Source organism: Tamandua tetradactyla, chromosome 7 (genome assembly GCF_023851605.1).
Source record: "Tamandua tetradactyla isolate mTamTet1 chromosome 7, mTamTet1.pri, whole genome shotgun sequence".
Lineage (NCBI taxonomy): Eukaryota > Metazoa > Chordata > Mammalia > Pilosa > Myrmecophagidae > Tamandua > Tamandua tetradactyla.
In genome coordinates this window covers 123819921-123834299 of record NC_135333.1, presented here as the reverse complement: position 1 = coordinate 123834299, position 14379 = coordinate 123819921, and the positions used below count along the sequence as shown (strand labels likewise).

Genomic DNA, 14379 nt, shown 5'->3' with positions numbered 1-14379 from the left:
CAGAAATGACAGAGCCGACAGAGCCAACAGAGAAAGAGCCAACAGAAACTTCAGAGCCCAGAGCTGACACAGATGCCGACACTTGGAGAACAGACACAGATGTGTGGGGATGCTTGGAGCCCAGCAGATGTTACCATGAGATGTTAAACAAGCCAGAACCTGGAGACAGACAAGGGAAGCCAAAAGATAAAGCCAGCCCCAGAGAAACAAAGTGAGGAACAGGCTGAAAACAGTGGAGCCTAGGAGCAAGGGACCAGAAGATGCCAGCCACATGATTTCCCAGATGACAGAGCTGTTCCAGACCCGTCGGCCTTCCTTGAATTAAAGTTTCCCTGGATGCCTTTGTTTGGACATATTTATAGGCTTAGAACTGTAAACTTGTAACTTATTAAATTCCCCCTTTTAACAGCCATTCCATTTCTGGTATATCACAACCAAAACACATGACTTCATTCCTTTCTGAGCCTCACAGTATTCCATCATATATGTACACCACAGTTTGCCCTTCTGCTCCTCAGTTGATGTACCTTTCAGCCACTTTCATCCATTGGCTATCATGAACAATGCAGCCATAAACACCACTGTGCAAATGTCTATTTGAGTCCCTGGTTTCAGTTCTTCCAAGTGCATTCCTATGATAAGATTGTCTAATCATATGGCAACTCTGTATTTCACCTCCTGTGTATCCACTATATTACCTTCTGGAGGGGCTGCACCATTCTGCTATCCTACCAACACTGAATAGGTATACCTCTCTCTCCACATTTTCTCTAGCACTTGAATTTTTCTGTTTATTTATTTTAAATCTGCAGATTTTGTTGAGATATACTCACATAGCATATATTCCACCCAATATAAACAATCAGTGTTCACCATACCTTACTTAGTAGTACAATCATCATGACTCTTATTTTTAGACAAATTTCATTGCTCCAAAGAGAAAAATAACAGATACACCCACACCAAAGAGAAAACCCAAAACACCCGTAACTCCCCCCTCCCCCATTATTTACCCCCAGTATTGTTGTGATACCAGTGAAGTATTCCTATTAAATACAGTCCATAGCATGCAATAGATAGTTTTTCCCATATACTACTTGTTCTAGTTTGCTGGCTGCCAGAATGCAAAAAACCAGAAGTGGAATGGCTTTTAAAAAGGGGAATTTATTAAGTTGCTAATTTACAGTTCTAAGGCCATGAAAAGTCCCAACTAAAGCAGTTTTATAAAAATGTCTAATTAAGGCACCAACAAGAGGTTACCTTTTCACTCAAGAAAGGCCGATGAAGTTCAGGGTTTCCCTCGACTAGAAAGACACATGGCGAACACGGTGACATCTGCTAGCTTTCTCTCCAGGCTTCTAGTTTCATGAAACTCCACCTGGGGCGTTTTCCTTCTTTATCTCCAAAGGTCTCTGGCTGCATGGACTCTGCTGGCTTCCTAGCTCTCAAGCTTTTTTCCAAAATGTTTCCTTTGTAAAAAGGATTCCAGTAAACTAATCAAGACCCACCTGGAATTGGTGGAGTCACATCTCCCTTTAATCAAAGGTTAATACCCACAATTAGGTGAGTCGAATCTCCATGGAGATAATCTGATCAAAATATTCCAACCTACATTATTGAATAGGGATTAAAATAAATGGTTGCTCCCAGAAGATTGGATCAGGATTAAAACATGGCTTTTCTAGAGCACATAATCCTTTCAAGCCAGCACACCACTCTATAATTGATTCTTTCTACAATGTCATACCTTTGAAGTAGATCTTTCAAGAACTTATTTATATTTAAAGTGCTATTTGGTGAGATACATGACTTTAAACAACCCCTTTTAGTCATATTCCACTTCAATACGACACTGTTACTTATAATCCCACTAATGAATTACCATCACCCCTGTCCATTCCCATACATTTAAGTTAAACTTCATTAACACTTCTGTACATATTAGATAGCCACTCCCCCTTCACTAGTTTCTGTCTATCTCTAGGTCCCCTATATTCTACATTTTAAGACTCTGAGTTTACATTTGTAGGGGGTTCATATTAATGAAATCATACAGTATCTAGATCCATGATGACCCCATCTTTTCTGATTTTGTTTATATGCATCTTCTCTCTTTTTTACTTTGTCAGGCTAGCTTAGGGTTTGTCAATCTTGTTGATCTTCTCAAAGAACTAACCTTTGGTTTCATTGATTCTCCCTATTGTTTTTTTTTTTATTTTCTGCTCATCTATTTGTGCTTTAATCTTTATTTTTTTTCTTCTACTTGCTTTAGGGTTAGTTTGCCACTCTTTCTCTAGCTTCTTCAGTTGTTCATTTAGGTCTTTGATTTTAGCTCTTTCTTCCTTTTTAATGTATGTATTTAGAGCTACAAATTTCCCTCTCAGCACTGACTTCACTGTATCCAATAGGTTTAGAAATGTTGTATTCTCATTTTCATTCATCTCCATGTATTCACTGATTTCTCTTGCCATTTGATCTTTAACCCACTGGTTATTTAAGACTATGTTGTTTAAGCCAAAATGTCCATCAACAGACGAGTGGCTAAACAAACTGTGGTATATACATACGGTGGAATATTATACAGCTGTAAGACAGAATAAAGTTATGTAGTATGTAACAACATGGATGGACCTTAAGGACATTATGTTGAGTGAGGTTAGCCAGAAACAAAAGGACAAATACTGTATGGTCTCACTGATATGAACTGATATTAGTGAATGAACTTGGAGAATTTCACTGATAACAGAGACCATCAGGAAATAGCTATAGGGTAAGATATTGGGTAATTGGAGCTGAAAGGATACAGGTTGTGCAGCAGGACTGAATGTAAAAACTCAGAAATGGACAGCACAATACTGCCTAACATACAGTTATGTTAGCACACTGAATGAAGCTGAATGTGAGAATGATAGAGGGAGGAGGGCTGGGGGCACAAATGAAATCAGAAAGAAAGATAGACGATAAAGACTGAGATGGTATAATCTAGGAATGCCTAGAGTGTATAATGATAGTGACTAAATGTACAAATTTAAAAAGGAAGAACAAAGGAATGTCATTACTGCAGGGTGCTAAAAATAGATGGTAATTAATATTTTAAAATTAAAAAATAAATTCTATTCAAAAAAAAAGAAAAGTGTGTTGTTTAACCTCCATATGTTTGTGAAAGCTCTGTTTCTTTGGTGGTTATTAATTTCCAGCTTCATTCCACTATGGTCAGAGAAAGTGCTTTGAATGATTTCAGTTTTTTTTTAATTTGTTCAGACCTGTTTTGTGTCCCACCATGTCATCAATCTGTTTGTATGCTTTGGTCTAAAGATGAGTCTTTTGTAAACAGCATATAGATGGATCATACTTTTTAATCCATTCTGCCGATCTGTATATTTTACTTGGGGGAGTGTAATCCATTCACAAAGTTATTACTGTAAAAGCAGTACTTGAACAAAGGATAACCCTCTTATCCTTTGGTGTTGTATCAGATCTATTTTTGCCTTCTCTCTTTTATCCTTTAAGTTACCCTTACTAATATTCTTCAATTCTGTGCCCTTTTCCAGACTTTTCTCTTCTTTTTTTTTTCAGCTAACAGAATTCCCTTTAGTATTTCTTTTTTTTTTTTTTTTTTTTTTTTTTTTAAAGGAAAGACAGAGAGAAGGAAGGAAGGAAGGAGGAAAGGGAAACATTTTTAAACATTTTCTTGTTTTATTGTATTCTGTTTCTCCGTTTTTGTTACATGGGGTGGGGCCGGGAATCGAACCGAGGTCCTCCGGCATAGCAGGCAAGCACTTTGCCCGCTGAGCCACCGCGGCCCGCCCCCCTTTAGTATTTCTTGAAGGGCAGGTCTCTTGTTAACAAATTCTCTCAGCATTTATTTGTCTGTGAAAATTTTCACCTCTCCTTCACTTTTTTTGGGTGGGCGGTGGGGAGTTCATGGTCCAGAAATCGAACGCAGGTCTCCCGCATGGAAAGCGAGCATTCTATCACTGAACCACTCATGCACCCTCTCTCCCTCACTTTTGTTTTTGTTTTTCTAACATGGGCAGGCACCGGGAATCAAACCTGGGTCTCCGGCATGGCAGGCAAGAACTCTGCCTGCTGAGTCTCCCTCACTTTTAAAGGACAGCTTTGCTGGGTAAAGAATTCTTAGCTGATAGTTTTTCTCTTTCAGAATCTTAAAAACGTCATACCACTGCCTTCTCACCACCATGGTACCCGTTGAGTAGTCACTACTTAATTTCATGTGGCTTCTCTTGTATGTGGTGAATCGCTTTTCTCTTGCTGCTTTCAGACCTTCTTCTCTTCAGCATTGGACAATCTGATTGATTAGTGCGTGTCTTTGAATGTGGATCTATTTGGATTTATTTTATTTGGAGTTAGTTGGGTTTCTTTGATTTGCATATTTATGTCTTTAAAAGGTTTAGGAAGTTTTCCCCAATTATCTCCTCAAATACTCTTCCTTTACACTTCTCTTCTTCTGGGACACCAGTGTTTCTTATATTTGTGTGCTTCGTGTTAATCATTTCCCTGAGATCCAATTCAAATTTTTCCATCTTTTTCACCACTTGTTTTTTTGTGCACTCACATTCAGTTGCCCATCCTCTAGTTCACTTATTCATTCTTCTGCTTCTTCAAATCTGCTGTTATGTGTCTCTAGTATATTTTTAATTTGATCTACAGCATCTTTCATTTCCATAAGATCCGCTGTTTTACTGTTTACTCTTTCAAATTCTTTATGCTCTTTTAACGTCTTCTCTTTAATTTTAATGTGTTTATTTCTTCAGCTTGTTTTCATTAAAAGTTTTGTGAAAAGGAAATCCTATAAATAGTAAAAAGGGGAACAAGGCCTGAAGCAAATGGTGTCAGTACATTTATAAACAAGGTACAGTTGCTCAGCCTATTAAAGAAGACAAAAATAAAACAAGTCACAGATAGCACAACTGTTAATTTCAGGTGGCTGGGAGTGGCAGATCTGTAGTACTGTTGTTAATTTTGAACTCTCTATCCTTGATCATCTGTCCCTTCTCTACTTTCCTGTGGAAGACATTCCATTCTAATGTCTTCTTGATATTATGTCTTTAGCCAACCCATTGAAATTATTTTGGAGATCTATTTGTAGTTCTTTGTTTAGTTATTCCAGATTCTCTCTCTCCAGCTTTTTAATCTGGTCTTTTGGCTTGGCCATATTTTCTTGCCTTTTTATGTCCTCTGTGATTTTCTGCTGCTAACTCAGCATTTTGTTATCTTGATAAGGTTATTTTGAAAGTTCATTTCCCTCGCTCACCTGACATTTTATTTTTACTCTGGTTTGAATTGGAGGTCTCCTTTGGCACTTGGTTTATCAGTAATTCCCAGTCAGTCCAAGGCCAAGGCCTCACACAGGAAATGCAAGTCAATTTGGACAGCTGTTGAAGATTTGGCAGCACAGCAGTTTGCCACAGCGCACTTTCCCTGTCTTCCCAGTAGATGGCATTCTTGGCCCACCTCCTCTTCTCAAGCATACTTTTTCCTGACTGTAGCAGGTCTCCATGCATGCTGCTGACTGCCAGTCCTGGGGGTAGGATATGGCCACTGTGCACCTCAGTGGAGAATCCACTTGAGAGCATGATGGGTCTAGTGATTCCCAGGCTTCCAAGTGGAATAATCTCGGGCTATGGGGGCTGAGAGTTTCACCTTCCCCAGCCCTCAGCCAAATCAGAAGTACCCTGCTATTTGTCGGCCCACAAGATCCCTACCCACCAAGAACCTGTGGGCCTCGGGTTAGGGAGGAACTCTTGGTGCTTCCATGTGGCCCTCTCCCTTGTCCGTATGGCCTCTCTATTCATGCACACCACGAGCACCGCAGGCCTCTGTGGAGAAATGATACAGGCGTGGAAATAGAGTGTCTCTCTTGCCTGCTTATTGTCGGTTCAGCTCTGCCCTGCGTCCCCTCTCCTCCCAAGGGGACGGTCCCCCAGTCTTTCCCAAAACCATGCATCTGAAGCGGCCAGCCTTAGGGTTGGGGGTAGGCAGGATGCATGCAGCTAGGTCTCTGTGTGGCTAAAACAAGCCTTTTCGGTTCCTGCGTTCCCACATGGGAGCTCCTGGCTATAGGACTGAAAGATGACTCCTCAGTTGGTTAAGGAGATGGGAATGTGGGAGTACAGAGCTCCTCCCTCAACCACTCCAGCCCCAGAGGCAGTCACAATTAAATAAACCCATCCGGTCCTTTCAGTCATAATGTCTCTGCTTTTTCATCCAGGTCCTCCCTATTTAATGTAGAAGCCCCTCTCTGGCTGCTTGTTCCCTGGAACCGCTATCCCTAGTTTTCTGCCCTTTCTCTAGTTATCCCACAGTGGAGAAGTTAGCTCTGCCTCTCGTATGCCACCATCTTCCCAGAAGCCTGCTTTCAATTCTTTCAGGTATATAGCTAGGAGGGAAATTGCCAGGCATGGTAATTCTACTTTTAACTTTTAAAGAACTGTCAAACTGTTTACCACAGTGGCTATACCATTTTCTATTCCCTCCAACAATGCACTAGAGTTCTAATTTTCCACATCCTCACCAACAGTTACTTTCTCGCTGTTTTTGGTGTTTTTTTTTTTAAATAATAGCAGTCTTAATGGGTATGAAGCAGTATCTCATTGTGGTTTTGATTTACATTTCCTTAATAGCTAATAATGTTGAACATCTTTTCATGTGATTATTGACCATTTGTATATCATCTTTGGAGAAATGAATTTGGTAGCCCCGCCTACTGAATTGGACACGGCAGATCTGTGGTCTCTGACCTTTTTTATTCAAGTGTTGCTACCCTTCTTTCAAAATCCAGTCTCAAAGCACTTCATCTTTACCACCTCTAACGTAATACCTAAGCATAGTATATTCCACTGTTAATTTTGTGGAGTGAGTATAAGTATTCTGTTTTAAATATTTGAAAAAAGTCTCCAACAGGAAAAACAGATCAGAATAGACTAAAATAGGGAACTCAGAGAAAAGAGACAAGGCAAGGAACAAAAGAAACCTCTTTTTTTAAAAACTATAATATCCTCAGAGAACAAAAAAAGATGATACTTCATTTATGAAACAAGATCAGAATGTTATGAAAAAAAAGAAAAAGAAAGAGCTCTTAGAAATCAAAAACATAATCATTAGAATAAGAAACTCAACGGAAGGGTTAGAAGAGAAAGTTGACAGAAGAGAAAAGTAGTATTAAAAAGACAAGTTTGTTTTTGTTTTAAAGGAGAACAAAGATTTTTTGTTTAATTATAGGGCTGGTTCAAAATTTCTAACATCTGACTATGGGAGTTTCAGAAAGAAATAAAACAGGGGAAAAGTAATTGTCAAAGTTATACAGGAAAACGTCCCAGAAATAAGCCTTTATTGAAGGGGCTCGGAAAAAAAAGAAAACAGACCTACACCAAGGCACTTCATTTTGAAATTTTAGAACACAGAGGATTATGAAAAGATCCTAAGAACTTGCAGAGTCCTCCCTAACTCTCACACCACTCTACCCCACAACCCCCAAAAAAGCTGCAGACCTAAGAAAGGTAATCAGAATGACCTCAGACTTCTAAACAGTGAGTGTCATTTGTTAAAAGTCTTTGCTATTCCAGAGGAGGAGGAGGTCAGAATTAGGGCAAAGGACTACTGGTTTTTTGTTGTTGTTGTTTTTTTCATTATAAATCTGTTAGTACCATTTTACTTATAACAATGTGCATATTTTACTTTAAAACAATGTTTAATTTTTAATGTTGTCTCTTTGTGGATATATGTATCCTTTGTTCTGAGATTTGGGGGAGGCAAGTTTTGGCTCCTTATAAGGAGAAACTTCCTAATAAATATGACTATCTAAAAACAGCCTGTTGTTTAAGTATTCATAAATAGGCTAATAGCCATCATTCAGAAATGCTCTAGAGGTGACGGGAGGTTGGACTAGGTGATGTGTAAGTTCCTTATTATCTCTTAAGTTTCTGTGATTTTAAGCCTTTGACCTTTTTCAACTACTGCCAGTTTGTGTTCCTTCTCTTCTACTCCTCAAATCCTGGAATGTTCTCTACCTTCCTCTCTGAGTATTCTAATTGTATCTTTTTCTAAGACCTAGCTTATATCCACCTCAGTCAACACTGAATGGTCAATTCTTTGGACTCCTATAATAATTATTCATATGCCTATGTGTTATATAATTATATATTATTTTCTATTATAATATATTGGTCTTGTTTTTCCAATTAACTTATAAACTTCTTGAAACCAAGTACTATGGCTTAGATATATTTATTTTAATGTTTAAAATGGCGGCAGTGGGGGAAGCAGTGTGAGGGATCCAGAGGAGCACTGAGCCCCACTGAAACAGGCCACCATGGCCCTCCACAACCTGCAGACAATGCAAGGACAAAAGAAACCTCTTTTTTAAAAACCATAATATCCTCAGAGAGCAAAAAGAGATGATATTCCATTTATGAAACAAGATCAGAATGCTATGAAAAAAGAGAAAAAGAAAGAGCTCTTAGAAATCAAAAACATAATCATTATATTAAAAAACTCGTGCAACATGAGCATCATTGGATGATACTATACATGTGGAACATCAGCCCAGAGCCTATCACAGCATGTATACATGTATATTTTTTTAGATTTTAACCCTGATGAGTCCCATCAGTTCTCTATGACTCCTCAGTCTTCAGTTGAGCTTCCTCCATACAATGGAACACTGTGGTGTGGTACACAGGCTACAGATGAACTACCTGATGGACAAGAATATCAGAGAATTTGCTGTTAATGAAAAACAGAACCCGATGACACTTTGTTGAGAACCCCCAACTACAGTATTTCAAGTACACTGAATTCTCAGGTCCCTGAATGTATTCTTGGCTGCAGACCTTCCAGGAAGACCCTTGATGACATAAAGAAGCAAACTACAGCTCCATCAAATGCTAGTACCCAGACTATATCTATCCTTGCCTTGGATAGCAGTTCTCACATGGATGCTAAAGTTTTGGAAAATGATAGCATCTCAGGTGGTCTTGGACAAAGAAGGAAGAATGGCCACCAGGCTGTTACATTTACTTGAAGGATGGCAGTGATGGGGTTATCCCCACAGAAGGCCTGGTCAGTGGGCATGCTGGGTCTGCAGTACCAATCAGTGCAAGTCCAGAGGATGCCAAATTTATGGGGGATATACCACCACTGGCCACACCCAGGACTTATAACAGCCCTAGAGCTCCATGGACTTCATCAGTGACTCTTTGCTTGATGGTTCTATCCTCAAAGCACTCAGCAGCGATGCCAGAACTGTGGGGCAGCCCGAGGCTTGCCACCTGACCAATTTTGAGCAGTCATACCTTCCTGCAGAAGTTGGCAGAGACAGACTGGTAAGGACAGCTGTGGCTCAGCCTTGTTGTTGGTACTGATACTACTGAAACACTTGGCATTGCTAATGGACAAATACTTGAATCCTTGGGTGAGGGCTCAAGTGCCAACAGGGTAGGGTTACACCTGCTGGAGAACATGGATTTAGACCCAGCTAAATCCAAGAGTGCTTCACTGCCTGCTGACCCCATGGCCTCAGTAGCAAGCTCCCTTCCTCTCAGCTAGCCTGCCAAATCATGGGCTAGTCTCTTTCATGATTCTAAGCCCTCTTCTTCCTCACCTGTGGCTTACGTGGAAGCTAAGTATTCCCCTCCTGCCACATCTTCCCTGGTCTCTGAAAAGCTGGTCAAAGTCAAAGAAGGACTTGCTCCAGTTTCAGAGGATCCTGTAGCCATAAAGATTGCAGAATTACTGGAAAATGTGACCCTAATACATAAACCAGTGTCATTGCAACCCTGTGGGCTGATCAGTAAAGGCATCTGGTGCTACATCAATGCCATATCCTTCTTGGATGCACCCCGGCCAGCTTGCTGCCATCTTCTCTTCCTCAGGATATTTGACTCAGTTCAGCTTCCATGGGGCATCAAACCTTAATGTTGAGTCCAGAAACTTGGTTTACTATCTGGTCTGCCTACTTTGCTTATAAATGATCCTGACCAAAAAGAAAAAATTGTTGACCTATGAATGACAGAATCAGATGCTACAGGCATTGGTTGCTTGCTCTCTAATATATCACCTGATGAAGTTCATTCCTCTGTGTTCAGAAGTACAATGGCCTTGTATATCAACCGCCATGATAGATAGTTTTGTTCGGCTAATGAATGAGTTTACTAATATGCCAGTACCTCCAAAACCCAGACAAGTCCTTGGGGATTACTTTGTGAGAAACATCTGCCTTGGAACTGCCTTGGAACCCACATGTATTTATAGACTCTTTATAGTAATCAAGTTGAGCTTGTCTGAAAAGGGCCAACAAAAAGATGCTGAGGGATACTTAGGCATTATTCTAAATGGATTTCATGAGGAATGTTAAACCTGAAGAAACTTCACTCACCAAATAATGAAAAGCTTACTGTTTCTAACAGACACAAAAGCCATCTGGTAAACAAACAACAGCAGGAAGCAAGGACGAATGGGAGCAAGTGAGCCCCAGGAACAAAACCTTAGTCACTCACCAGGTAGATTTTATGCAGACCCCAATCACTGGCATTTTTGGTGGACACATCAGATCTGTGGTTTACGAGTGGAGTTCAGCCACTTTTTATGCTGCAGTTGGATATCCAGCCTGATAAGATACGAATGGTCCAGGATGCATTAGAAAGCTTAGTGGCAAGAGACTATGTCCAAGGTTATACCACAAAAAAACAAGTGAGACGTTAAGACAAAGAGTGACTCTGGAAAAATTCCCTCCTGTTCTTGTGTTGTGCTACACCTTAAATGATTCATTTATGATAAGACTGGTAGATGTCAGAAGCTTATCAAAAATACTGAATATCCTGTGGCCTTGGAAATTAGTAAAGAACTCCTTCTCGGGCGGGCCACGGTGGCTCAGCAGGCAAGAATGGCTCGCCTGCCATGCCAGAGGACCCGGGTTCGATTCCTGGTGCCTGCCCATGTAAAAAAAAAAAAAAAAGAACTCCTTCTCCAGGGGTTAACAATAGGAATTTTAATTGCCACAGAACCACAGGCTCTTTGCAGTGGTCTGTCACCATGGCAACAGTGCAGTGGGTGGTTATTATACCACAGACATCTTCCAGATCAGCCTGAACAGGTGGCTGCGCATTGAGGACCAAACCGTCAAGGAGATCAGCCATTACCAGGTAGTGAAGCCAGCCACCAAAGGTTCATAGTACCACTGCATGGACCTCCTGTAGCCCACCCTAGGTTTGTGTGACAGACACCTGCTTATGCAACACTAACTTTCTTCCTCTCCTTAGTCGCTCTTTAGAGAGAATCTTTTTCTCCCTTTCGCAAACGTGGGCTAGATTGGAAAAGTGGCTCCTTGAGTTTTGTGTGCAACGTAGTTTATGATGACTTTTAACATCCAAATCAGAATTGTTTGGTTGAAACAAACTGTAGCTTTATTTAAGGAAATACACAAAAACCCATGTTTCTGAAATAGTGCCAATTTCTAAGATAAGAAAGGGGAATTCGTATTTGAGTCCCAGTCTCATTGCTTAGTAGGATAAATCCTGCACTAGCAACACTTATAAATTTGTGAAAATGAATTTTATCCTTCCTTTAAAAAAAAAATTGTTAATCCATCAAAAAAATTAGCATAGTACTTTATATATAATAGCCAGTAAATATTTATTTAAATTACATAATAAACTGCACATTTTATAATTTAAATCTACTCTATATTCTTACATATTCTATCGACAACCATGAAACAAACCTATAGACTTATATCCAAGGAACTTAAATATTGAATTAAAGGTTCAAAGCACTCTGTGAATGAGCCAAAACTAAATTATTTCTTTGGATAAGTTTATTCATGATATGAAAATTCATAAAAATTTAGATCAAAATTAAAATGTCGTATTGGAATTGTCACTATTCAGATATTCATCCTCAATACCCTCATCAAGATTCCTTCGGTGCCAAGTGAGATAATAGTTACTAAAAAATTTTTAGCATTTTTTATTGTGAAATATAACAGATATGCAGAAAAGTGAAAAATTTCAAAGTACTGTTTAACAAGTAGTTATAGCACAGATCTCAAAGTATGGTATGGGTTACAGTTTCACGATTTCAGGTATTTCCTTCTAGTTCTAATATACTAGAAGCTAACAAGAAATATCAGTAGTCACAATCATTTGTTAAATCCTATCTTCTCTGTTACAACTCCTCCCTCTTATTTGATCTTTCATCCAATTTTCAGGGAAATTTGAACAATGACTACTTAATTTCTTCATGTTGAAAAGTGGTGTCAACATTATGGAATAGGTAGATAAATAGTTCCTAAAATTTTTTAAGAATTAGTTTATTTTTTTAACCCTTCAAGGAACTATTAGGAGGACTCTTAATTCCATGCAGATATAACATACTACTAAAATCCAGATCTCAAGTAACCTTTCTTGTTCTCAGTCATATTTTTCCCCTAGTGGGTATTAATTACAGATTACATAACTAAATGAATAAATAAGATTATATATTCAAAAATTTGTCATGTACATTTTGCTGTTTTATAAATCAAAGGTTTTATCAGCCTGTACTTAGTACTATGTGAAGATATGAATTTATGATTGTCTCCAAAAGGCATGGCCTTGACTTTACATTTTGAAAATTTTGTTCTATTAGTCAAATTATTTACTTCTGAAACCAGAATTTTTAAAGAAAGGAATACTGAGTGGGACTTACATAGGAATCAATTATTTTGATCTAATTCTAGAAAACCTGACTAGTAGATATGTACATGTGGTTTAGATGTTTTCAAGCTACACTGTCCAATACTGTAGCCATATGTGATCACTAAGCATTTGAAATATGGCCATAAACTAATGTATTGTATTAAACTATAATTTAAAACCTGAATTCAATTTAGTTATTGGAAAACTTTTTAAGTATGTTTGGAACAACTTGAGTAGGTTTGAGTAGTTTATATACCTACCTTTTTTTTTTTTTAACTTTTTTATTGTGTAGTATACCAGATACAAAGCAATGAAATTAAAAATCAGTAGTTTTCAAAGCACTCTTCAACAAGTAGTTACAGGACAGATCCTAGAGTTTATCATGGGCTACCCATATGATCCTCTCAGATTTTTCCTTCTAGCTGCTCCAGAATACAGGAGGCTAGAAGGCTTAAATATCACCACAATCAACTTTTTTTCTTTCTTTTTTGTGAAAATAACATATGTACAAAAAAGTAATAAATTCAAAGCACAACACCACAATTAATTGTAGAACATATTTCAGAGTTTGACATGGGTTACAGTTCCACAATTTTAGGTTTTTACTTCTAGCTGCTCTAATATATGGAGACTAAAAGAGATATCAATTTAATGATTCAGCAATCATATACATTTATTAAATCCTTTCTTCTCTGTATAACTCCACCATTACTTTGGTCTTTCTAGTCCTCTCTTTAGGAGAATTTGGTCTATGGCCATTCTAACTTTTTCATGTTGAAAGGATCTCTCACTAAGGTGGGGCAGGGAGATGGAATTATCTGATGTTCTGGAGAGGCTGGGCCTCTAGGTTTCAGGACTTGTCTGGTCCAGGGACCCATCCGGAGGTGTAAACCTACCTTTTTAACTGCAAATTTTATAATTTAAATCTAAATATAGATTCAGTATTTCTGGTGATAATTTAGCATCAGAATTGAGATGTTAAGTATACACTCGATTTTGAAGACTTAGTATGAAAAAAGAATATAAAATATCTCGGTTTTTATTACATGTTGACATGACAATATTTTAGATATAACAGGTTAAGTAATATTTAGTAAAACTGATTTTACCTTTTTATGTTTACTTTTTTGAATGTGACTACTAGAGAACATTAAGTTTCTTGCAGTAGATTTCTATTGAGCAGTACTGCTCTAGAGAATTCTTAATGGAAACTTTAAAGTTATATTTTCATATTATTCTTGCTGTCAAAATACTAACTATAATATATATACTTCATAAATTAGATTATAAGAAGACTGGTCTAGCTCCTTATGTGAAAATTTTTGAACAATTTCTTGAAAATCTGGATAAATACCGAAAAGGAGAGCTTCTCAAGAAGAGTGGTAAGACTTCATGACCTTTCCCTTTTATTTATTTGGATCTTAGTCTGGGTAATTTAAAGCATCCAGCACACGATCAATTTTGGAGTCTGGTGTTTGCCCTTTTTCTACAAAATTCATTGAGTTGTCTTATTATTCTTAGTGTTTTTGAAAATTGAGGTCCCTTAATTCCATTCAGTACATTCTATTTATCAGGTCCTATGAGGGAAACAAAGATGAATTAAATGAAGATAAATTCCACACCATACCTCCCTGCCCATAAGAAATTATAAGTCTTACTAATTTGATACAAAATGAAGAAGTAC

At 38.2% G+C, this 14379-nt stretch overlaps 1 protein-coding gene and 2 pseudogenes across 2 annotated transcripts in view; all 3 read left to right on the top strand.

The window, feature by feature from the left end:
* PRIM1 (DNA primase subunit 1) overlaps positions 1 to 14379 on the top strand; it is a 29286-nt gene that overhangs the window by 12978 nt on the left and 1929 nt on the right. For both annotated transcript variants that reach the window (XR_013155735.1, XM_077111083.1), the window contains one exon: positions 13979 to 14077. Coding sequence is in view for 1 of the 2 variants with exons in the window: in XM_077111083.1 (XP_076967198.1) it covers positions 13979 to 14077 (99 nt within the window). In the remaining variant the exon portion in view is untranslated. The remainder of the gene's footprint in view (positions 1 to 13978; positions 14078 to 14379) is intronic.
* LOC143642554 (ubiquitin carboxyl-terminal hydrolase 10 pseudogene) lies at positions 8591 to 9936 on the top strand (annotated as a pseudogene).
* Positions 10040 to 11192, top strand: LOC143690294 (ubiquitin carboxyl-terminal hydrolase 10 pseudogene; annotated as a pseudogene).